Genomic DNA, 27,006 nt, shown 5'->3' with positions numbered 1-27,006 from the left:
CTTGAAATAGCTTCACTGGCTACTGGTTTGTTTCCATGCATAGTCATAACCCTACATGGCTTGTGTCCAGCCTATCTGAAGGACCGTATCTCCCCATGCAAACCTGCCAGAGCTCTAAGATCTTCAGGAGAAGGCTTTCTTTCAGTCCTGCTACCAACACAGACTCACTTGTTGAGGATATGAGACAGAGCCTTCTCGGTGGCTGCTCCCACCCTCTGGAATGCTAGGCTGACCCACTCCCTGCTTTCCTTTTGCTGGTAGGCAAAGACATTTTTATTCAGGCATGCTTTTAATATATAATCTTTGTCAGGGAAGTTTTTATATGGGGTGCGTATTCTGTTTGTGTGTGTTTTTAAACTTTTGTATGTTTAATGCAATTTTATACTGTTTTAGCAAGATGATTTTAATTGTTTTTTACATTTTTATGATAAAGTTTTAAAGTGATTTTTACCTGTGGAGCCACCTTGGGTCCCATTCCGGGAGAAAGGCAGCATCTAAACGAAATAAATACATAAATACCCCCCCCCCCCAAAAAAAAATTCCCCTTCTTTCTAATATAGTACTGTGAGCTTCAGATATTAAAATAGATAGTTGTGACCTCAGTGTGTTGGATAGCAGTGTTGTGGTTGCGGCCCAAAAGCTTTATTCATTTCCCTCTGCAGTAGCAGTTGGATTCTTAAAATGCAAATGTTGTTTGGCATACAAGATGCTCTCTTTCTTCCGGCTTATTTTCCCTCTACCAGATGTTTTCAGGCATTTTTTTGTTTTGTTTTTAAACTAATTCTATTCATGTTTTAAAAATTTATGAAAGCACTAATAAAAATGTCAAAGTGGTAAAAATGTTAGCTTTTGCTCTGCTTTGATTAAATTTTGCAAACTGTTTTTGAATATTAAAGAGCAATTTTTTTTATCCTCTCTTCTCTCCACAAGTGATTTGAGAGACTCCATGCTTGGCTATCATTCAGTAGGCTCATTTGCACTCCAGAGCCTTAACATCATGCTTCTCTATTAAATAACATAGACAAATTATCCTTTAAAGACACCAAGCAAATTGTCACTTCTCTTACATTAAACTCAGGAGGGGGTGGAGTGGGGAGGAAAGAGACAAAGGATTTTATTGTTTTTATTCCTTGGATGTTTTTTTAAATTTCATGTGTATATTTTAATAATTGTCAGATCCATTGCAACAGGGTTTGGTTAAGCTTTATTAAAAAAATTAACAAGGCTATGTAAATTTTTAATTTTTTTATTATTCAAATAGTTGGAAATTGGTTGTTATCTCTGTTGCTATCAATATAAATTCATTATAGAAATATACTGTGTACGGGGTTAGTTACATGAGTAGGGAGAATTTCATATTTGTCTTGAATTACTGTGCAAGAATAATCCAACATACAGTACTGTATCATCGGTTCTAGATATGGATATATGGATTTCGGTGTGCAGTATTGTGACATAGCATCATGACATGTGAGCAACAATTCATTTGCCTGTCATCACGTAATATGTATATTTTCTTCCGTTTTCCATCAGTGTATTCTTAGAGTGTAAACCTCTTGGAAAGAGGCTTGTCAAGGTTGTTTTCTGTAAGGATCCATGTAACAGATGTCGCTATATAAGTTAATAATTATAATACATTTGATTTGAGTACTTTGCAATAATGATACTTTAGTTATACTTTATCTTCCATTCAATTCCTTTATACATATCACTTGTATTAACAACTTTACTTCGGTGGCCAAAATGACTTAAAAATTCAAGCAACATAAAACTAAAACTAAAAGTGAGATTCTAATGAGTTTTCAGGTTCTAAAAATATGCCATGGAGTTTGTACTTCTAATCTTCTTCATTTATACAGTACTTGTCATTTCTGTATGAACACTGAAGATGATATCCAGTATTTCTGTACTCTGTTTGGCATCCCCCCCCCCCATCTGGTTCAGAGGGTTCCTTTAACCTGAAGGAGATGGATAAACCTGCAGGAGGGAAGAGGAATCTGGTTTGTGCCCATGGTATCTGTCCTGCTGGTGGATGCACATAATTGGATACAACCCTGAGGTCCTTAATGATATTTTTGGCTTGGATATATTCAGCAGAGTCTTAAGTCAGAGTCTTAAGTCAGTTCTGCCTGTGCAGGATTCTGTGATTGTCGCTGATTTTCCATTTTCAATTTCAGTGTCACATACTGTATTGAATGAACCCCCTGAGCAGTTTTTTCAGGGGATACTGGAGACTTGGTGGGAAAGAGGGAGCAGAAAGGATACATTCTCTGAACAGAACTCTGTTTTTTTTCCCCTTTGGGTCCAAGCTTTTTTCTCATCCTTACTGGTGCTATTTGTTCATATAGCTGGAGAATGTCATTTAAGTTATCTGCATGTTTTCTTTAAAGATGGGTTACTATCTTATTTTCTTATTGTAGGAGATCATTGAGTTCCCCATCCTGAAGTTAAATGGCAGGACAATGGAGATTGAATCCACCTTCCACATGTATGTGCAGCCAGTGGTCCATCCACAGCTTACACCCTTCTGCACAGAGGTAAAGCACTTCATCTTCCTGCAGCTGAATATTTTAGAATGGGTTCTACTGGGGCAGGCCGCAATTCAGGCAGTTGCTCCTAGTTTCTCACAATGGTTGTTGAAAGCTTGCTATTTGCTTTAATTAGTACACTAAAACAGTACTACTCAAAGTGGTGTTTCACAGGCCAATGACAATCCATAAGATTTCTGTTGCCAGTTTGCAGTGAGCTACCAGGAAACTATTTGAACATGATAATGTGGCACACAAATGTGGTTCCAGGCCCTGACTCATTGGGGGAAAAAGTTGCTCTGCCACATTAAATAGCCTGAGAAGCATTGCACTAGAATGCATTTGTTAGTTGTCGGGAACTGATAGAACTTCATTAGTTTAGGGTTTTTATTTTAGCACTGAGAACCTGAAATAATTTTCTAGTTCTTCTGATCATGGAGAAATGGAGGGAATTGTAAGGTGTTATTTTTAAACTAAGCTTAGCAAAAGCTTAGAAGTATCCTACAAGCAGGATAGGACTTGTGCTTTGCACAATCATAGGCAAACATCATCTACCTCTCACAATTCCTCAGCATGTTACTTCCAGTTCCCTCCTTGCTTTCCTGTCAACTTCCTATGGAAAACATGTCAGTTCTGCAGTTAAGAAATTGCATGTTGTTAAATGTAAGATCTCTATATATTGATGTGATCTCATAGTCTGTTGCTAGGATTTTGATTTTTCCTGTCCAAATTTAAGATAACTCTCAAAATCCATAATGTTAGTGATGATGCCATTGTGGAAATGTACTTTTGGTACACACTCTTCTCAGCAACTAAAGTTTGTATCAAAATATGGAATTGCACAACACTGATAAAACCTTCTCTTTTCTCCTTTTCTTTCTTGTACCAGTTTTCCAAACTATACGCTAAGGAATATTAAATAATATAAAACCCAAAACAAAACAGTTGAGCAAAATAACATGCATGGTGTTTCGAGGAGATGCCCTTTCAGACCAAATGGCTTGCATGAAGAATGGGAGAAAAGAAAAGCGAAAAAGGGAAAATTTGATTCAGAGGCTGTATATCTGTGATTCAGAGGAGTGTATATAGGGGAACCATGTTGGAAGAAAATCTCATCTGGTTCTGTTTCATCTGATTTTACTAGTGATTTTAGTTGAGAATTCCAAGTCCTCTAATTAGAGTTGATCAACCCTGGTCCAAAATACACTGCAGAAATAATCCATTTTGGGAATGCTTTAACTGCACTGCTACAGAATTCTGGGAACTGTAGTTTTGTGAGACATTTAGCCTTCTCTGTCAGAGAGCTCTGGTACTAGAATTATTTATTTATTCATGTATTTATATATATCCTGCCTTTTTCCCAAACATGGGACTCAGGGTGGTTTGTAACCCTTTTTTGATCCCTTGATTAGAAATAATTATAGAATGGTCTCCTTTTTATCATTTTTTGGCAAAGTGATCGAGAGGGCAGTTGCCTTCCAACTCCAAGCTGTCTTGGAGGAAGCTGATTATCTGGACCCATTTCAAACCAGCTTCAGGTCAGGATATGGAGTTAAGACTGCCTTGGTCGCCTTAGTCAGTGATCTCCATCTGACCATCGACAGGGGAAGTGCGACCCTGTTGGTGCTTTTGGACATCTCAGCGGCTTTCGATACCATCAACCATGGTATCCTTCTGGAATGCCCGAGGGAGCTGGGAATTGGAGGCGCTGCTCTTCAGTGGCTCTGTTCCTACCTCTCGGGCAGATTCCAGATGGTGATGCTTGGAGACAGTTACGCCTCTAAAAAGGAGTTAAAATCTGGTGTTCTCCAGGGCGCCATTCTATCTCCCATGCTATTTAACATCTACATGAAGCCGCTGGGTGAGATCATCCAGAGACATGGGGCGTGGTGTTATCAGTATGCTGATGACACCCAAATATGGTTCTCTATGTCTCCGACTGTTGCATTGACTAAGGATGGCATCTCTCCTGTACATGCCTATCTTGGGTCGGTAATGGGCTGGATGAGGGAGAACAAACTCAAGCTGAATCCAGAGAAAACGGAGGTACTTGTGATAGAAACCCCAGGTCTGGGGAAGGAAATTTGTCAACCAGTCCTGGATGGGGTCACACTTCCTCTAAAGGACAAAGTTCGCAGCTTGGGAATACTCCTGGATTTGTCCCTACAGTCGTCATTTCAAGTTGATGTGACGGCCAGGAGTGCTTGTCATCAACTTCAGTTGATAGGCCAGCTGTGTCCTTACCTGGACCAAGGGGACCTTGAAGCAGTGGTATATGCACTGGTAACCTCTCGTCTTGATTTCTGTAACGCGCTCTACATGGGGCTACCCTTGTGCCAAATTTGGAAGCTTCAGTTGGTCCAAAATATGGCAGCCAGACTGGTCACTGGTACACCTCGGTCTGACCATATAACACCTGTTTTAAAATCACTTCACCGGCTGCCGATCAACTTCCAGGCGCAGTACAAGGTGTTGGTTATCACTTTTAAAGCCCTGCATGGCTTGAGCCCGAGTTACTTGCGGGAATGCCTCTCCCTATATAATCCTCCCCACATTCTCAGAACATCTGAGAAGAATAGCTACAAGAAACCAGATTAGTAATGACTTCCCAAAGAAGATTTACTGCTGCTCCAAAATTGTGGAATAGCCTGCTGGAAGAGATCCATTTTATTACCACCTTGGATGCTTTTAGGAAGGCAGTCAAGACGGATCTCTTCCGGCGGTCTTATCCATCTGATTTGGTATAAGATATTCATCCACTCTAATATACTACTCCTTGATCATGATTACTGTGCAATACCACTATTAATTGTCACATTATGATAGAGCTAGTTTTTATCTGAGATTATTATTGTCAGTGCTTTTATTGATTGTATTTGTATGTATTTTATGAGGTTGTAATCCCACCTTGATCCACAGGGAGAGGTGGGAAATATAAATAGAAATTTATTTATTTATTTATTTATTAAAACAGTACAATTAAAAGCATACAAAAATACAGAACAAACTACAATTTCCTGGATTCCTTAGCACTAAGACAGGTCAGTTAAAGTGGTCTCAAACTGCATTATTTCTGCACTGTGTTTTTTGTGCAAGAGCAAGATCTAGTCAGGTTCACTTGTGATGTTGCATCTGAACCTCTGGTCAGGAGCCTTGAGTTAATCACATAAGATATATGTTCTATGCTCTCTCAGTTTTTTTTTTAAAAAAAGGGCTGAATGCTTGCCTAAATACAATTGAAGTATTAAGCAGATATTACTGTTTTTAACATCTCTTGGGTTTTGGGATTCTAATAACTAAGTTAATTTCTGGAAGAAGTAAAACTTAAATGGAAGAAGAATTTAAATAGGGGTGCATATTAGGGGCACTGCTTATGACTATGATTTGAGAAAGTGAGCTTACCCAAGCCGTTCCTTTAATTCATCTTTAAAGGCATGGATGTTGTATCTTGTGAAAGCTAAAAAATGCCGGTAGAAATAAAAAAGATTCTCTGCAGAGAGAATGATAGTATGGATAAGAAGCAATATAGTGCTTGGGTAGTCTTAACGGTTCCTCATTCTGTGTCCCTCTGGACATGCTCTGCACGTCCCTTGCCATCCCTTATTATATGCTTTTGTCTAAGTAGCTGTTAATAGTGACCCTTCTCTATTCATACATCTCTAAAAGATTTGGTTTTGCTAAATGCTGGATAAAGGCTTTGTTTCTCCTCCTCTCCTTATAAATGTTGAGCCTTATAGTTTCCTTTGTCTGCACAGAAAGGCCATGTCCGATTATCTGATGGTATGCCACAGACAAGTACTTATGTAATCAGCAAACTGTCTTGGACTAGAAATATGATGGTGTAGTAGATAAACTCCAGAGAAAAATCCATGCTGTTGACATTGTCCTGAAGCTTGTCTGATGTGCTGCCCTCTTCTTTCTTCAACATTCCCACTAGGGAAAGATGCTGCAGTAAATTGACTAATTATATACATTCATTTGCTTTTCTGTATAGATATCTAGAAAATACATTCTCCTAGTTTACTTGAGCCAAAAGAATCTGTTCTGCTCATATGAAGTGTGATGCTAGGGTGATGCTAGTTTTCTCTTACATGATTTATTTTATTTCACAAAGCTAGATATACTTCTTTGTCCATGGTGGGAGCTGGGAGCAATTGGGAAGATCTGGTGCGGTATTCCCGCCCCCCCCCCCCCCCCCCCCCAGTCATATAACACTGTACTAGTGGCCTGTGGGTAAAGAGTTTCAAAGGCTCCTTACAGACAGGCCAAAATAAAGCTGCTTTGGGTCACTTTGAAAGTATGCTGTTTAAATGATGCATGTGTCCTAAGACTCCAGAAGCTGCACCAAAGCCACACTCCAGTCCTAAGGACTGAAGCGTGGCTTTGGTGCGGTTTCCAGACGCTTAGTGCGCGGGCATCATTTAAACAGCATACTTTCAAAGTGACTCGAAGCAGCTTTATTTTGGCCTGTCTGTACAGCCCAAACTCGCTTTATATTGAATGCTTTCAGTGTTAGATGGGGAGAGTTAGACTGTTGTAAGTTTTTTTTTTCTTTAGTCTGGATCTAAGCATATACTATTTGTCCTCTATAGTTTTGTCTAAGAAACAATACTGGTAGTAACTACAGACAGAAAGAAGACTTCTTGACTTCTTCAGGAGAAATAATTTTTGACTTTAAAGCACCAGTCCCAATATTATCTTTCTCTGTGGCTGGGTTTTTATAATGCATGGAGAGAAGCATCTGAAAATGTATTAGCAGTTGCCAAAGATGCAAAGAGAGATAATATTTGGAAGACATATCCAGTAGTAGCTCCTTTGTCCATAAAGCAAAATAGAACAACATTAAAATCCACAGCCATACCTTTATTGGGCCAACCAAAATTGTACAAAATACAGCTTGCAAGCTTTCAAAGCTCCATTGCCTTCTTCATCAGGCAAAAGTGTTAAAATCAAGCTGGAGGAGAAAAAAATGATGTCAAGAGTCACAGGCCTACATTTTGTCAAGATGTTATTTTTATTGGTGTCAGTTAAGATGATCTGGAGGGATATCAGTGCAGGCAGAGGGAACTCTCTTCTATGGCCATGTGGACAAAGAATTGTAAAATCCAGACAATGAAATTTCAACTCCATTAGGAATAGAAAAAGTAACTTCCCTTGAGATCTAGGCTGTTCCTGTCCTGGGTGAAGCTATCTGCCATTATCTTAGGAAGAAGTTATCAAGAGGCTTCTATACTGTTGCATCTGGGGGAAAAACATTTTAGGTCTTGTACACTTTTCCCTCCACATTTGCTGGAATTAGGGGCACAGGACCGTGTGAATGTGGAAAAAATGCAAATAACAAAAACACTATGTTTTTACTGGATAGAATACCTCTCTAGGAATCTCTAGGTCCTCTGGTGCAACTCTGTGGTCAACATCTGCCAGACATTGTGTCCAATGTCTCCAGGACCAGATGAACTCCATCCAAGGGTATTAAAAGAACTGGCAAATGTACTATCGAAGCCATTGACAATAATGTTTGAAAACTCCTGGAAAACAGAAGAAATCCCAGTAGACTGGAGGAGGGCAAATGTTGTCCCCATCTTCAAAAAGGGGGGAAAAAAGGAACCCAACAATTATCGTCCAGTTAGTCTGACATCAATACCAGGAAAGATTCTAGAGCAGATCATTAAACAAAGAGTCTGTGAACATCTAGATGGCAATTCCATAATCACAAAAACTCAACATGGGTTTCAGAGAAACAAGTCATGCCAGACAAATCTAATCTCTTTCTTTGATAAAATTACCAGCTTGGTAGATGAAGGGAATGCTGTGGATATAGTATATCTTGATTTCAGTAAGGCCTTTGACAAGGTTTCCCATGACATTCTTGCAAACGAGCTTGTAAAATGTGGACTAGACAAGGTAACTGTTACATGGATTTGTAACTGGTTGACCGGCCGAACGCAAAGGGTGCTCAACAATGGCTCCTTTTCATCCTGGAGAGAAGTGACCAGTGGGGTCCCACAGGGCTCTGTCCTGGGCCCAGTGCTATTCAACATCTTTATCAATGACCTGGATGACAGAATTGGGAGCATACTTATCAACTTCGCAGATGACACCAAATTAGGAGGAATAGCTAATACCCCAGAGGACAGGATCAAGATTCAAAATGACCGAATAGACTAGAAAGCTGGGCCAAAGGTAACAAAATGAAATTCAACACGGAGAAATGTAAGGTATTGCACTTAGGGCGGAAAAATAAAATGCACAAATATAGGATGGGGGACACCTGGCTGAATGAAACTACGTGTGAAAGGGATCTAGGAGTCCAAGTAGACTACAAGTTGAACATGAGTGAACAGTGTGATGCGGTAGCTAAAAAGGCCAATGCAATTTTAGGCTGCATCAATAAAAGTATAGTGTCTAGATCAAGAGAAGTAATAGTGCCACTGTATTCTGCTTTGGTCAGGCCCCACGTAGAATATTGTGTCCAGTACTGGGCGCCACAATTCAGAAAGGACATTGAGAAACTGGAGCGTGTCCAAAAGAGGGCGACAAAAATGGTGAAGGGTCTGGAAACCATGTCCTATGAGGAACGCCTTTGGGAGCTGGGGATGTTTAGCCTGGAGAAAAGAAGGTTAAGAGGTGATATGATAGCCCTGTTTAAATATTTGAAAGGATGACATGTTGAGGAGGGAGCAAGCTTATTTTCTGCTGCTCCAGAGAACAGAACCCGGTACAATGGATGCAAGCTACAGGAAAAGAGATTCCACCTGAACATTAGGAGGAACTTCCTGACAGTAAGGGCTGTTCGACAGTGGAACGCACTCCCTCGGAGTGTAGTGGAGTCTCCTTCCTTGGAGATCTTTAAACAGAGGCTGGATGGCCATCTGTCGGGGATGCTTTGATTTGGATTTCCTGCATGGCAGGGGGTTGGACTGGATGGCCCTAGAGGTCTCTTCCAACTCTACGATTCTATGATTGACCATAGAATTGTGCTGGAGGAGCTACAAATGCCTAGTGGAGTGTTCTCTTTAGGAATCTCTGGTCCTTCAGTTGCACTGGAGGACCTAGATATTTCTAGAGAAAATCATAGAATTATAGAATCGTAGAGTTGGAAGAGACCACAAGGGCCATCCAGTCCAACCCCTGCCATGCAGGAAATCACAAAGCATCCCCGAAGGTGGCCATCAAGCCTCTGTTTAAAGACCCCCAGGGAAGGAGACTCCACTACACTCTGAGGGAGTGTGTTTCACTGTCGAACAGCCCTTACTGTCAGAAAGTTCCTCCTAATGTTGAGGTGGAATCTCTTTTCCTGGAGCTTGCATCCATTGTTCTGAGTGCTGTTCTCTGGAGCAGCAGAAAACAAGCTGCTCCAGAGTTTCCTCTGGGAAACTGATGTTAGCCTAGATTTTTTTTAGGCTATAATAAAACCTTGTACCTTGCCCGGAAACTAATTGGCAGCCAGTGAAGGGACTTCAAGATCGTTGTTATATGGTCATTTCTAGAAGTACCCATAATCAGTCTGGCTGCCATGTTTTGTACCAACTGAAATTTCCGAACTTGGCACGGGGGTGGCCCCATGTAGAGCATGTTACAGAAGTCCAATTGAGAGGTTACCAGTGTGTGTACTACTGTTTCAAGGTCCCTCAGCTCCAGGAAGGGGCACAGTTGGCGTATCAGCTCAAACTGATAACAGGTGCTCTTGACTGTCGCATCCACCTGAGCTGTCAGCTGGAGTGACGAGTCAAGGAGCACCCCCAAACTGCAGACAGAGTCGTTCAGGGGAAGTGTGACCCCATCCAGAAAAGGCTGACATAACTCCATTCCTGGGTTTGGGGTTCCTATAGCAACTACCTCCGTCTTATCTGGATTCAGCTTGAGTTGGTTTTCCCTCATACAGTCCATTACCACCTCAAGATAGGCATTCAGAGTAGAGATGCCATCCTTAGTCACTGCATCAGTCCGAAACTCAGAGAAGTATATTTGGGTGTCATAAGTGTACTGATAACACCATGCTCCATGTCTCCAGATGATCTCGCTTAACGGCTTAATGTAAATGTTAAATAGCATTGGGGCCAGAATTGTGCCTTGAGGGACGCCTGATCTCAGCTCCTTCTGGGCCGAACAACTGTCCCCGAGCAACACCATCTGAAACCTACATAAGTGGTAGGACCAGAACCACTGCAATGCAGTGCCACCAATACCCAACTCTCTCAGGTGTTCCAGAAGGATACCATGGTCAATGGTATCGAAGGCCGCTGAGAGGTCCAAGAGCACCAGCAGGGTCACACTTCCCCTGTCGATGCCCAGACAGAGATCATCAACTAAGGCGACCATGGCTGTCTCCATTCCGTATCCTGCCCTAAATCCGGTTTGAAATGGATCCAGAAAATTAATTTCTTCCAAGACAGTTTGTAGTTGATTATTGACTGCCCTCTCGATCACCTTGCTCAAAAAAGGCAGTAACGATACTGGTCTATAATTATTTCTGTCCAGGGGGACCAGGGAGGGCTTTTTTAGGAGTGGTCTAACCACTGCCTCCTTAAGACAAGCAGGCAGGGTGCCCTCCCTGAGAGATGCCTTAATTATGTTTGTCAGCATTGGCTTGATCGTATCACCCTCTTGAATGGCCAGCCAAGTTGGGCAAGGGTCAAGAGGGCAAGTCGTTTTTTTCCATACTATAAGGAGCTTGTCCACATCCTCAGTACTTACTGACTCAAATTGATCCAGTCTAACAGTAATAGCGAAGGCACTGGATGCCTCTCTCATTGCTTCTGTCATAAAGTTGGCATCCAGATCAGCTCTTATCCGAGAGATTTTATCTGTCTAGGCATACATAATCATTGTGTGTTGGCGAGGTAGTGTCAATAATAAGCTGCACACTTGAAAGTAAAAAGAGCACTAAGGTTTGGGTTGCCATATCTCACTTTCTCAAATGTTGACAACTAATTTTTCTGTTATGACAATTATTCCAATTATGCAGATCACTTTAATTTACATTGTAAATGTTTAGTAATGCATTAATTGTTGCATTTTTTTTCTTCCACTATGTTTAAACCTTCATATAATTTTTTATAGCTACAAGTGGTCTGAGAGAATTTGGAACAGGAGACCCAAATTCAAATCTCTGCTTGGACATGGAACTTACCATGTGACCTAAAGCCATCATCACCTCTTAGCAAACCTATATACTGAAGAACTATATAAAAAAATATGAACGATCAAAAGATACATGGGGGTATGAAGATGAAGCCCAGGTTTTGGAAAGCAAAATGAAACATGTACTAAAAACAGTTGTGAAGAATAAATCACCAGGGACAGACAACATACCAACAGAATTGCTACAGTCCACGGAGACAAAACTCATTTGCTAACAAATATGCAAAATGAAACAGTGGCATTGCAGTAATTTCCAATGCAAGCAAAGTCATTCTCAAGATGCCAGCCACAGATGCTGGCGAAACATCAGGAAAAAACTCTTCTAGAACATGGCCACATAGCCCGAAAAACCCACAAAAAACTATGGATGGTGGCCATGAAAGCCTTCGACTTTTCACTCTCAAGATTTTGCAGCAAAGACTGCAACCTTATATAGAGGGAGAAATCCCAGAGGTGCAAGCTGGATTCACAAAAGGAAGAGGCACTAGGAATTTCATTGTAAATATACATTGGATAATGGAGTGCACCTGGAAATTCCAGAAGAAAATCTGCATGTGCTTTATTGACAAAAGCAAAGCCTTCGACTGCATAGATCATGAAAAAGTATGGGTTGCTCTTAGAGGAATGGGGGTGCCACAACATTGAATTGTCTTGATGAATAACCTGTACTCGGGAAAAGAGGCTGCTGTTAAAATATGGAGAAACAGAATGGTTCCCAGTCGAAAAAAGGGTAAGGCATACTACAGTGCGCCCTTTTTTTATGCGGGGGATTCGTTCCGGATCCCCCCCCCCCCCCCGTAAAAAAATGTGTATGCTCGAGCCCCATTGAAAGTAATGGGGCTTGTGCATGGGCTGCACTGCCCCTTGCGCCCTGTGTGCTCCCACGTGGCTTTCACCAAATGCTGAAAACTGCATAGTGCGTCTGCGTATGACACGGGTGCACTATATCACCCTGTTTGATCAACCTGTATGCATAGAATATTGTTTCACAGCAGGCCTAGAATCAGAGGCAGGAGAAGTGAATATCGGAGAAAGGAACATTAACAGCCTAAGATACACAAACAACACAATACTGCTAGCAAGTAACCTACAAGGATCTGGAACAATTACCGAAGAAGGTCAAAGAGGAAAGTATCAAGATAGGCTTAAATGCTGAACATTAAGATAACAAAATACACTCAGCTCTCCACATTTGTGGCTTTGACTTTTTGTGGATATGATTATTTGTGGATTTGGTTAATATGCTCTTTCTAGGAATCTCACCCGAAGGAGCCTCAGTGAAGCAGCAAGGAGAGCAGTAATGAGAGGTGGGAAAAGATTCCATCTAATCTCCTCCAAGTCATACCTCAGCTCCGACACTGACCATCTAAGCCCCACCCCCACCCCTGCCTTCCAGAGAGAGGAGAGGAGAAACAGCTGGAAGGAAGAGGAAGGGAAAAGCCAGCTGTGGGAGACCATCTCAACCGCAGCACAGACCATCTCAGCCCCTTCTGCATTCCAGAAAGAGGAGAGGAGAAAACAGAGAGGATGGACAAGGAAAATCAAACAGAAGACACATGAGGGGGGAAGGGAAAAGGAGGGAGGAGAAGGGTAGGGAAATGATCAATTTAACAATAATGGGGGGAGGGAGAATGATACAGGAAAACAACTACTGGGCAGCAGCAGTAGTGGTGAGTGTCACTAAAGTAAAGAACAGCAGTGACATTATAGCTAACACTTGTTAGCACTGCGCACAGGGAGGTGTAGGTGGTCCTTCTTGTGTAACCTCCCCCCATCTAGAAAACCCTATGAGGAGACACTGAAAGTCACACAGGCAGGACAAGAGCACTAACAGACAGACAGATAGATAGAAACTAAAAGAAAACACACTTGCAAACTCAGCTAAGGGCAGTCATAAATGAGGAAGCAAGCAGTAAAAACTTTCAGAAAGACAAAGCACTACACATAAAATCAGGACATGGAATGTGAGAAGCATGAGCCAAGGTAAGCTAGACATAGTGAAAATGGAAATGCATTGCATGAACATAGCAGTATGGGTGAGTGAGTTAAAATCGACAGGAATGGACCACTTTGAATCAGGCAACTATACAGTGTTCTACTCAGGGAATGAAAAGAGAAGAAGAAATGGGGTGGCTTTTATACTAAGAAAAGATGTTGCAAAAGCAGTCAGAAATCAAAAACAGACCAACACAGGATGTCAAGCTGATTATTGGAGATTGGAACACAAAGGTTGAAAGTAAAGAATAATCAAAAACAGTAGGGAGATTTGGACTAGACAACAGAAATGAAGCAGGTGAACATCTGATAGATTTTTGTGAAGCCAACAACCTGTTCATTGCAAATGCATTTTTCATACAACCAGAGAAAAGGTTGTACACATGGACATCACCAGATGGCCAATACAAAAACCCAGTAGATTACATAATTGGAAGTAAAAGATGGCGAAGCTCCATACTGGTGGCCAATACTAGACCAGGTGCTGATTGTGGCACAGATCACAAACTACTCATTTCTAAAATAAAAGTGAAACTCAAGAAGAGAACAAAACCAGCCATTATAGCAAAATAAGATTTAAACATTTCCACAGAATTCATAAGGAATAGATTTGCAGTACAGTGGGCCCTTGCCTTACGCGGGGGATCCGTTCCGGACCCCCCTGCATAAGGCAAATTCCGCCTATGCTCAAGCCCCATTCATTTGAATAGGGCTCGTGCGCGGCGGCATGGCAGCGCAGGAATGTGCGGGGCATCATGGGCGCGAGCCCCATTCATTTGAATTGGTCATGCCGCCCCTTGCGCCCCGCGCGCTCCCTGCGGCTTGAGCACATACGCTCAAGTCCGCATATAATGCAGGTGCACTGTACTAAGAATAATAGATTGTGAACCAGAAGAGCTTTGGTCTGAAGCAAGGGACATAATAAAAGAAGAATGAATAAAGACACCTCCAACAGACAAAAGGAAAGTGAAGAAACCATGGATGACAGATAAAACGCTACAAGCATTAAAGGAAAGAAGAGAAACAAAACAAAAAGGAGATAGGAATAAACTAAGAACCATGAATGCAACAGTACAACGGCTAGTGCGCAAAGATAAGAAAAATTACTACAATGACAAATGTAGAGAAATAGAAGACAACAACAAAAACGGAAGAATGAGAGATCTAATCCACAAGATATGAAAAATCAAGGAAAAGGTCAAACCAAGGGTACTCTATGCCAATAAAAATAACATAATTCAAGACCTAGGAGAAATAAAGAGACGATGGATGCAATACACAGAAGTTAAATAAAAGAGATGACAACATGACACATGGAATGAAGAGCCACATGAAGATGAACCTCAAATTCTAAAAACTGAGGTGGAAGCTGCAATAAAGGAAATGGCAAAAAGCAAGACTCCAGGAACAGATGATATTCCAATAGAACTGTTGCAATTCACATTGACAGAGTCAACTATAGTGCTAACCAACATATGTCAACAGATATGGAAAATAAAATGATGGCCAACAGATTGGGAGTGATCAATATACATCCTCATCCACAAAAAAGGAGATACAAGGGACTGCAGCAACAATAGAACCATAGCACTATTCTGCCATGTGAGCAAAATCATGCTCAAAATTCAGCAACATAGGCTCTAGCCATACATGGAGAGAGAAATCCCAGAGCTCCAAACAGGGTTCAGGAAAGGAAGAGGCATCAGGGATCACACTGCAAATATACAATGGCTAATGAAGTGTAGCAGGGAGTTCCAAAAGAAAATCAGCATGTGCTTTATAAACTATAGCAAAGTCTTTGACTGAATAGATCATGAAATACTATGGAACGCCCTTAAAGACAGAGTGCCAACACATCGGATAGCCCTATTGAGGAATTTGTACTCAGGACAAGAGGCTACTGTCAGGACAGAACACGGAGAAACAGAATGGTTCACAATTGGCAAAGGAGTCAGGCAAGGCTGCATCCTATCACCCTACCTATTCAACTTATATGCCGAACATATTGTAAAGAAAGCACGCTTGGACATGGAAGAGGGAGGAGTGAAAATAGGAGGAAGAAATATCAACAATCTGAGATATGCTGACCACACCATAATACTAACAGAGAACCTCACAGACCTGAAACAACTAAGGAAGATCAAAGAAGAAAGTGCAAAGGCAGGTTTACTGTTGAATATAAAGAAAACAAAAATAATGACCACAGAGAACCTATACACATTCAAACTAGACAATGACGAAACAGTAAAAGAGTAATCATATCTGGGATCAAACATTGATTGGAACGGGGACTGCAGCCAGGAAATCAGAAGAAGATTAAGAATAGGCAGGGCGGCTATGAAAGAACTAGAAAAGATCCTACAATGCAAAGACATGCAACTCAGCACAAAAGTCAGAATCATACAGGTCATTGTATTCCTTTTTAACATATATAGATGTTAGAGCTAGACAATCAAGAACGAAGATAGGAGGAAAATCAACTCATTTGAGATGTGGTGCTGGAAAAGAGTGCTGAGGATTCCATGGACGGCCAAAAGGACAAACACATGGGTCCTAGAGCAGATCAAACCAGAAATATCCCTAGAATCCAAGATGACAAGACTAGACTGTCACACTTTGAACACATCATTAGAAGAAATGAATTGTTCAAAAGACAATAATATTAGGAAAGGTGGAGGGAAGTAGAAGGAGAGGAAGGCCACATGCTAGATGGATGGACTTAATTAAAGAGACCACAAATTTGCAGGAGCTGGGCAGATGAGTAGAGGACAGGGGGGGCCTGGAGATGTCTCATCTATAGGGTTGCCGTGGGTCGAGATTGACATGGAGGCAGTTAACAATAATAGCAAAAAGAATCTCTAGGTCTTTCAGAGAAATTTGGCTGGAGGTTGACCATAGAGTTGCACTGAAGAATCTAAAGATTTCTAGAGAAAACACTTCTCTAGACATTTGTTGGTCCTGCAACATGATTCTTTAATCAAATTCTGGCAGATGTTGACTATAGAGTTCTACTGAAGGCCCTAGAAATTCCTAGATAGATATTCTCTTCGGGTTAAAAAAGTACTATTTATTTGGAGCTTTTTCACTTTCATGGGAGTCCTGTTCCCCTAACCCCAGTGAATGTGGAGAGACAAGTCAAATGACCACAGAAGAGATACAATAATTAATCCTAGATAACGAGAAAATCGAAATAGTGAAAGAGTTCTCATGCCTTGGATGAAATATAGATCAGATTGGAGACTGCAATCAAGAAATCAGAAGGAAACTAGGAATGGGAAAGGCAGCTATGAAAGAATTGGGCAAGATCCTAAAATGTAAAGCTAGAACTCTGAACACTAAAGTGAGGCTGTTGTACTTTGGCCACATCATGAGGAAAAATGAATAATTGGAAAAACAATAATGCTGTGAAGGGTAGAGGGCAGTAGAACAAGAGGAAGACCATATGCCAGATGTTTAGACTACGGCCGGGGACAGACAATCCCAGAAGGGGGGCCTGTTGGCAGCCTGTTTCCCTCCAGAGGGAAGCCGCAGCCGCCAAACCATGCGGATTCCCTCCGGAGTAAAAAGAACCTGGTATTTTCGGGTTCTTTTTATGGCGCCAGAGTGACGTCGTGTGGCGCTGTACAGACGCTGCGCAACGCTTACGTCACAATGGCAGCACCCGTGTACACGGATTAGTACACTGACACTCCGTGCTAGGGTTAGGGACCGTGCAGTTGTTGCACAGTCCCTAACCTTAGTATCGCCGCTGCCACGCCACAAAGTGCCTGTCTATATCGGGTCTACATGAAGGAGGCCATGGGCCTGAGCCTACAGGACCTGAGCAGGGCAGTTGAGGACAGGGAATCTTGGAGATGTCTCATCCACAGAGACACCATGAGTTGAAGTCAACTCGAGGGCAGTTAACAACAAGAGAAAGGAATTTGTTAGAAATACAAATTAGCAAGGATGTATTGTGAAGGCACTGTGGAGATTTCATAAATAGGTACCTCCCTACTTTAAGTTTAGGGTTTCCTGCTTTTAGAGCAAAGAACTGGTCAAGTTTTTACCATTTGTTAAGTGTCCCTAACAAACAATATGATCACAACTTTCTTTTTTTCCTTCTTATGTATGAGTCATTGTTTTTATGTTACTATGATCCATTTTGTTGTCTTTTTGGAATTTATAATAAAAAAAATACACTAGCTTTTAAAATGCAAAGGACTTTTTTCAAACCGAAGTTGAAAACATCTATAAAACTGTAAACATAGCTTTATTTTCTTTTCTCATAATGCTTTGATATTTGTTCCTCCTTTCCCTGGAAAGCTGCATTGCTGATGCCCTGAGCACCTCACTTTTCTAGAGTGGTTTATTTTATTTATCTGTTTATGGCCCTTTTCTTTTGTGTTAATCACCAGTGTATGGGAATGCCTGAAGTCACCTTGGGCTGTAAAATGTAAATGAGATGTAGCAGGAATGGCACTGAAATAAGGTGCACACTAAAATTGGAGGATTTTACTTATTCCATTAGACTGGAGCATCAACTGCAGGGCTTGAGGTGTAGATCTTTCTTTCATAAGGAAAATATTTGATACTCTGGAGTTGGTATTAATGTAACACTGTCAGTGTTAAAGCTTATTATATTTGTACACCTTAATACCTCTTCTGTGATGGACAACAGGATTACAGCGTCCTTGTTTTCATTCTCCATTGTATCATAAAGGAACGCGTATGCAAGCAAAATTGGCTTGCTGAAAATTACACTTTGTTATTCTGGGGATGTTCTGAAATTTGTAGTGTGTCTTAAACTAGAATCTTGTCTTTCTGGTCTGGGACCAGAATATTTTCTAGAACAGTGATGGCGAACCTATGGCACGCGTGCCAGAGGTGGCACTGAGAGCCCTCTCTGTGGGCACATGTGCTGTCACTCCAGCACAGAGTTTGCCAGAGTTTGTTACTAGAAAGCCAGAGGGACATGGCACTTTGCAATAAATAAATGGGTTTGGAGTTGCAGTTTGGGCACTCGGCCTCTAAAAGGTTCACCATCACTGTTCTAGAACTTCAATAACCTGTTTTAAAAATAGACAAAAAGGGTCCCAATGACTTAAATGGGGGGCCTGTTTCATAGTGTTGATACCACAGCTAAAAGGTCCTCCTGTCTCTTCCAACTGAACTTCCATTTGCAAAGAAACACTGACTTTAGGAAGCAGAACAATATACATAGTACACATGTACATAGATGCAGTTCCAGAAGTGTAGATATGGGAGGGGAGTGTCATCTAGCTCTGTCTCTTAAGGTGAAAGAGGAAGGTTCAGCATCACAAGAAGGAGCTCATATTAGATAGATTATAGTGCGGAACAAGGTGAAGAAACAATTTTATTAACATAAATATAGATGGTTCAATCATGTGAGTGAAATACCAGCCTATTCATACATGACGTGATCCTTAAAACCATCTGTTAATCCAGCCTGAAAGGAAATTCTGTTCTAACCAAATGGAGAGACTAAGTTGGTCTCTAATAGACGTCATTTCAAATATTTTAAGTCTAGTTGCACCTAGGTTCCTGGGTTTTTTTTAGACTGGGGAGATAGATCATTCATCTTCTTTCAATAAATACCTATACTTTGGAAAAATATGATCCATTCCTCCCAGTGTTTTTACTGATTTGCTCCCCCTTGCATTTCCTTTGTTTCAGCTGACTGGAATTATTCAAGCCATGGTGGATGGACAGCCCAGTCTCCAGCAAGTGCTTGAGGTAAGCAGAATAACCTTTAGTTCCTGACCTCTGACACCTCTTCTCCCTTCCCCCTTCCTCTTCCTGTGTATCGAACCACATAATTTGACTATGATTACAGCTTCATTAGAATAACATTTGCTGTCACATCAGTGACATGCTGTTGAGAGTATTGAACCATTGATCTGTCATTTCCAGCTGTTCATGTCAAAGGTACTGACAACTTGTCCGGACTGCTGCCAGAAGTCACGAGGGGAGATGTGTGCATGGGGAGCTTTTTTACTGGAGATGTTCTTCAGGGGTCAGCAATGTTGCATTAGGACTAGTGCATGAAAGATGATAGATTAATGTACATATCTACTTGAAAGCTCAGTAATGAACCATAGTAAGAGGAGTGCCCTGGAAGTCTTATCTATGAGGCTCTGAATGTAGTGCCATCTGCTTAATGTTAAAATCCTGGAGCATTTAAGGCTTAATTAACTGAAAGTACTTCCATAATCAATAGCTTTTGTTGTTTGGCATCTATAGATGAAATCATCCAGGAGGGAGATCCTCTTTTAACTGCAGTTGGATGTATTTCTCCTATCAGGATGTGTGCCTAATAGTTATTAATCAAAATGATTGCAGTCACAGCTTGTGTAAGGAAATCTGATTAAAGGTTAAAGTTTCACTCTCTTGATTTAGAGATTGTTTGGAACCTTGAAGTGAAGGGAAAGGAGATAGCTGGGTATCCCTGAAATTTTATTAATTAGTTTATTTTTTTTAAAAAATCATGAAAACAACTTAGAACAAAACATCAAGAATGACAGTGAACAAACAAAGCAAATAACTAACACATTAATATAAACATGTACTTTTAACATTCTTCTGAAGTCCATTCTGTTAGAGGAGTGTCATCAGAGGTGTAACAAAAGGACAAGCATAATTATGGGGCAAAGCAGACTAGCCAAAAGGAGCAGAGACTGTGGCGACTGCATGGCCCTCTTTCTAAGTTGATTGCCACTGTGGTCCAAAATAGGATGTCAGCAGGAGCAGTCTTTCACTGCTCCTTTTTGTGCTGGGTTTTCCTGGCTCAGCACGCTCTCTGCATTGTCTGAACAACATGCCCCCAAAGCAGCCAGAAGTCACTTTATTTGGCTTGCCCATTTCGGGACTATGTTATCAGTAAAGCTTTCCAAAATCTGGTGATGTAACAGGATTGTCCACTCCCACTTTGTTGTTCAAATAGTCAATAAATTGGAACCATTTTTCAACAAACCTGTTCTCTCTGGTTTCTCTTTTGATATACCAGTATCTTATGTTCATAGTCAATTTATCATAAGATGCCAACTCCAAAAGTCTTTGGAATCATGTTCAAATCATTTGCATATTTCCAATTATCTACATATTTCCAATTTTGGGTGATTTGTTTATATGCGACAGTGAAAATTAAGTATTTGTTATGTACCAATGCATTATTATTCAGAAACAAGAAAATAAAAGTACAGTGTGCCCTTTGTATCCACTGGGGTTTGGTTTCAGGACCCCTTGTGGATACCAAAACCCATGGATGCTCAAGTGTCATCACATTTGTGGGATCTGTTCTGGGGCCCCCCTCCCCCCTGGGATCAGAAATATTGCTCCAGTTGTTATAATGGCAGTGTACACACCATTTTATCCCTCCTCACTTGCCATCCGTGAAGGACCAAAACCACCAACAGGGAGGGACAAATGTATATACAGTGCTGTAGTAATGCAATGTCCCTTAGATAAAATGATTAAATTAAGGTTTGGTTTTTGGATTAATTTTTTTTCAAGCTGTGAGTGATTGAATCCATGGATGCAGAATTAGTGGATACAAAGGGCTGATTGCAATTCACTCTTTTTTTATGATTTCTTTTTCTCTTGTAATATCTTAAATAAGTTCAAGTAGAGTGTCCCAAAGGTGCTGGGTTGCATCTTGGAAAATAAAAATTTTTGCACCCATAAAATCTAATTTAGGAAAGCTGTTTAAGATTTGTATTGTTTGTGCTTTTTTTTGTGAGAAATTTAGAAACAATATATCTTGGTGAGTACTGGGGATTTTGGATTTAGGGCCAACAATTTGGTGTATTCATTCAAAATCAAAAATAGAAAACTGGAGGATGGGGCTTAATCCATTTAGCCAGGCAACAGTCATTTTGGTGGGCTGCGGCTCCTCCTGTTCCAGGACTTCTTACATTCTTAATTTTTTCTTCCAACTTCAATTTTCCAAATCCTCAACCTTACTTTGGAGATCTAAATTGGCCACTTTCAATTTTTGAACTTTTATGTCATTGGAGATTTTCAGTTGTAATGTGTCATTTGTAGCTGCCTGCAATGTGGAGAAGTTGTCAGAGTCTGTAGTTCTGACCAATTGGGACTAAAGCTGCTGACCAATTCTCCTGAAGCTCTTTTTGTACCTGGCTAATAATTGCCTTTACTTGTATTCCAGAATCAATTTTCTCTTAGGCCTTCCTCCCCTTGTTCTTTTATAGGAGTTTGACAATATAGTCTAAGATATATAGTCTAAGTGGCTCACTATGTCTCTGCAGTGACTGGTTTTTAAAGAGAAAAAATGCTTTTAAATCTCTTTTTTGGGCTATCACCTGCTACTCTTTTCATACCTTGGTGCTCTTTGAAGTATATTGCCACAATTCAAATCAGGTTGACAGACTGTTGATGGTAAAAATGGGTGGAAGGGGTGTGGAGCACAGCTACGCCCCCAAATGTTATTCATTCGTGTGTCTCCATTTATGCTGCATCAGGAGTTATCTCAGCTGAGGAGGAGGAGGCTTGCCTTCTTTGCTCAAAATATTGTTCATGACTATACCTTAATGATCTGTTCAGCTACTCATTGGACCTACTTCCTCGTGCAAGAGCTATCCACAATTCTCTAAAGACTTATGCCTTAAATCCAATTGTTAGCTTCAACTAGAACTGATCCTGCATATCAGTAGGATTGGTAAGTCAGCACTTAAATTCCTTTGATCCAAGGAGTCTGCTGTAGTTGGAAATAAGATATAGGCCTGTGTCTGTTAAATTAGTTAGCATTCATACTCTGACAAAGTTCAGTGTTAATCAGGTGAAAGAATTTCAATATGCGCAACACAAAATTAATATAATTTGCACTGCCATTTGGAAGAGTGAGATTATTGATTTAGGTTGGTACTAGATGACCTCCAGTTTAAAGTTGATGCCTCCTTATTAGAAACTTAGAAAATTGTCTTTTAGGGAAGTGATTCAAAACTGATTCATCTCATTGGGTTGGACAACTTTGGTAGATCAAGCTTGGTGGAATAAACCTTTGCGCTCTTATGGCGCATGTACCTCATCAATAACTTCAGATTTCAAAACATCACAATTGAAAATGACTGGCATTACCTTTTTAGTTTTGATGGGCATAGTGCACAGTTATTTCCTCTGGGATTGAGAACATCTGTCCTGGGAATTTCTTGGAGCAACTGTCCACTTTTTGTGGAATTTTGTTGGTGCAAGGGCATGGGAGGGTATGCATTCCCAAAGAAGGCATTAGGGTGCCATAGGCTGTGCATTGCCTACTCCTAGTCTACAGATTAGCAGTAGTTCTCTATGATTTTCCACAGGGCTCTTTATTAGCCCTGTTGGAGTGCCAGATATCTGTGGCATTTTAGATGTAGAGCATATGCTCTACTACTACTACTACTACTACTACTACAAAATTTTATTTTTATCCCATGCCTCTGTGTAACACAACTGGGGCGGCTTACAGCAATTAAACACACAATCCCACATTCCAAAGTCCCACCCCCCTTAAATACAATTAAACAGTTTACGATTAAAACATAGCATAAAATACAACTTAAAATAATACTAGTGAAATATGGGTCTATGAACTTTTTATCTATTTAGTGAAGTCTTAACTGATGTGTTCTGCATACAGGTATACACCAGTTAAATTTAACACTACTTTTTCTCTTTTTCACATCACCCATTTCCAGTCTAAGCTATAGAGAAAAGAAATCTAGAGTCAGTAACTCAAATTCTAGTGTCCTACATAGCTCTCCTGTCCTTCTGCTACAGAAGTGAACAAAATACAGACAATATTTAATCTCTCAAGACCATTCTGAGGCTTCCAAGGGCCTCCACATTTTTGTTTTAAAATGTGGTTTTATTTTACCAGAAATGCCCCCTATATAACATTTAGATAAAAATGTAGAAAAAATTAGGAACTGGGAACTATGAAGGGAAGAGATGTATCTTCTGAAGTTTGGAGAGGGGGGGGGGGGCATTGGAGCTTCCTTATGTCTGGCAGTTGACCTCTCCTCTTCTCGTACATGTCTTCTATCTCAGTTCCCATGTTGTTGACCATTTTTGTTCTCTTTTTCTTGTCTCCCATCCTTCTGTTTAAAAAAAGATGTTAGCACTGCTTTCCTGTTCCTAATGTTGTGATCAGTGTAACATTATTTCACTGGGTAACTTTACAGTATATAATACTTCTAGTTCTGTGACACTATAATAGAAGATAAGGATCAAATAGCCAGTTTAGGGATTTCCAAACACGTTCTGATTTCTTTTCTTTGAGCAAACCTTCCATGTGGCATTTAGAGATGTTTGAGAACCAACTAAAACCTCCTTTGGGTATGCTGAACTTGTCATCTAGTTCTTTCGATCAAGGTTAGAATAAATAATTTATTTTGGCAGTAGAATGGGGCCATATCTGAGTGCAGTATTTGGGATGTTGATTACTAGTTACTCTGAAGTATCTTTTCTGTTGATAACCTCCTTGTAGGAAGAGTGTGTGAAAATCCATTTGATAAACTACATGTATGTATGAATGCAACCTGACACATGTTATAGCAAGAGTTACAGTCTGTCTAAAGTAGAAATTGGTCAAGGATTGAAAGGCACGAAGATGATGCCATATTGCATGCAGAAAATAGCAACAACTTAGAACAACAACAGATGAAAGTTAAAGAAGAAAGTTCAAAGCAGGCTTACAGTTGAATATTAAGAACACAAAATTAATGACTTCATATGCTCTATAAAATTTTCAAAAAGATAACAAAGACACTGAACTAGTTAAAGATTTCTAATTCTGTCATTAAAATGGAGAATGTAGTCAAGAAATCAGAAGACTAAGGGACAGAATAGAAGCCACCTCTGAGAAAGCTGAACTGGGGCCTCAGCAACTGCATGCTGCGGTCCCAATCTGCCTTTTTGTCAGACCAAAATGAAGCCGCAAAATGCCACTCCTTTTTGCACCAGCAAAAAGCCGTTTTTCCTGTCCCACCGTGGCTTTACAGCGCTCTTGCAGCATGTAGCGTCTAAACACCACACCAATGAAGCACCCGGAAGCCAGCTTCCGGGCGTCATGGGGGTATGTGTCATGTGTATGCCATGCCCCCAAGTCTGCTTTCCATGCCGGTCTGAACAGGCGCTAAGACAGGGAAAGACAGCCATGAAGAAGCTAGATAATATCCTCAAGTGTAAAGACATAACTTTAAATGCTGAAGTTAGAATCACCGAGACCATATTATTTCTGATTTCTGTGTATGATTGTGGAAGCTGTATATTAAAAAAAGCTGACAGGAAGAAAATCAGCTGCTATGAAATGTGGTGCTGGAAATGAATTCTACATATACCATGGACATCTAAAAAGATAAACTTTAAAAATACATCAGGGGTAGCTGGTGAGACAGTCTTATTTATTTGTCCCTTCTTCGTGGTCTCTGCGAATTACACAAATGGGTTATTTCTGCGCATGCGTAGCAAACTCGGAAACTTCCAGAATCTCTGGGCAGAAAGTCATGTAACTTTCTGCAGCTTATTGCAACTTTTTGGCGGTAGCCCCGCCCATCCCGTATATAAGGCCCCTGGTGGCCCGCTCCTCTTCAGTTCCTTCATTCCGCCACGTTAGCAGCTCGAGGAACTTCGCTCTGTTTGCTCAGTACGGAATCTCTGACTAACTCCTTTAAAACGGACATTTGACCACGGACCGGACTTGACCGCTCTCTCGATTGACGATTTCAACCTTGTTCAACGTCTCTCACGGCTTGACCTGGACTGGTAACGTTTTTCCCCAGCGCCATGGCTTCTTTTAAGCAATGCGCTAATTGTGGGGTCAAGATACCCATGTCGGATTGACATGATAAGTGTGTCCTTTGCCTGGGAGAGGGCCACATCCCCGGAACCTGCAGACACTGCAAGGCCATGACGGCCCAAGCTCTAAAAAATAGAGACCAGAAACTCAAAGCGTCTCTATATGAGAAAGCCTTTCGCCCCGCGCTCCCCGAATCCCAGCCAGAGACTTTGGATGCACCTAAAGCAAAGCCGGACAAGGCTTCAAAAAGGGCTCATGGAGAAAAACAAAAGTCCTTCAAGGTGTCCAAGGATGATCGTGAGCCGAGGAGGGCTAGGTCAGCGTCTCCGCCACCTAAGACCAGGCGCAAGGGCCCCCCGAGTACCGTGTCGGTGCCCCCACCGGAATAGCGACCTGTGGCAACTCCAATTCTTGAGCTTGAGTCGAGCTCAGCTCCACCATTGGAGCCTAGAATTCTGGTCTCATCCCATCTCTCTGTCCAAGACAAGGACTTAGAGATAGTCAACCTGGGCGATTCGTCTGAGTCTGAAGGAGAAATTCCGGATTCCGATGTCCAGTTGTCTCCACAGAGACAGAGGCCCTCCCGGTCACCATCCCATTCCAGGCGGGACAGAACACCATCCCGTCCCAGACTGGACAGGACCTCACCATCCCATTCCACACGGGATAGATCCCTGCCTCTAGCAAGGGATAGAGCCACTCTGGGAACGGAAGCTGATGAAACCCTGGAGAGGGACCATCGTGGCCATTCCCCAATAGATGACTACCAACCGGATAAGGCATTATTCGACACCTATCTGGACTTGATCTGTGATTACCACACCGGTCAATACCTGTTGCCGGTAGACGCAGACCACCTCCGTCGCAACGTTTCGGGTCCTACCAGAGTGAGGCCTCACTCTCCTCAACAACGAGACACAGCAGATCCGGTTAGATCCATCATCCTTAAGCCCCACGAGGGATCCATCATCCTTAAGCCGCAGGGACAGTAGATCCCCCTCTGCCTCACCTTCTCGTTCAGTTTCCCCATCGGTACAGCTGGGCGCAGAACAATCCCTAGCCTTTGGGGAACCGGATGCCCTGTCGCCAACCGACGATGTCCGCTCTTTCGCCGATAAGGTGATCAGGATGGCAGACGCCCTCAAACTGGAGGTCGCCCATCCAGAAGACGATGCCCTCGATCCGTTGGAACGCTGGATTCATGGCTGTGCTCCAGCTCCACCATCCCTGGCTTTTCTACCATCCCTAGAAAAGAACGCTAAGAGATCATGGGATACACTGGCATCCATCTCCTCTACTTCAAGGAAGATAGAGAACCTATACAGAGTCACCCCTTCGGGACCATCTTGGTTGTTCAATCATCCCAAGCCCAATTCGGCCATCGTGGAAGGCTCCCAAACCTCCTTTGCCGCTCGTGCCTCCTCATCCCCCATGGATAAGGAGAATAGGAAGATCGACGGCTTAGCGAAAAAGTTTTATGCCTCCTCTGCACTGGACATAAAAATCGCCAACTACGCAGCATGCATGGGGGCATATGTCCAACTC

General features: G+C 41.5%; 1 protein-coding gene across 3 annotated transcripts in view; it reads left to right on the top strand.

The window, feature by feature from the left end:
* Window positions 1-27,006, top strand: part of ERI3 (ERI1 exoribonuclease family member 3) — a 322,133-nt gene that overhangs the window by 41,900 nt on the left and 253,227 nt on the right. For 2 of the 3 annotated variants that reach the window (XM_089514989.1, XM_089514988.1), the window contains exons 3-4: window positions 2,421-2,537; window positions 19,344-19,403. In XM_089514989.1, coding sequence (XP_089371115.1) covers window positions 2,421-2,537; window positions 19,344-19,403 — 177 coding nt within the window. The remainder of the gene's footprint in view (window positions 1-2,420; window positions 2,538-19,343; window positions 19,404-27,006) is intronic. The other variant, XM_089514990.1, reaches the window with a different exon arrangement.

The sequence above is a fragment of the Sceloporus occidentalis genome, unplaced genomic scaffold, assembly GCF_023333645.1.
Source record: "Sceloporus occidentalis isolate IW3139 unplaced genomic scaffold, rSceOcc1.0.p SCAF_3, whole genome shotgun sequence".
Taxonomy (NCBI): Eukaryota; Metazoa; Chordata; class Lepidosauria; order Squamata; family Phrynosomatidae; genus Sceloporus; species Sceloporus occidentalis.
Note: the sequence above shows the minus strand (reverse complement) of the source record. Positions and strands in the feature narration are given on the sequence as shown.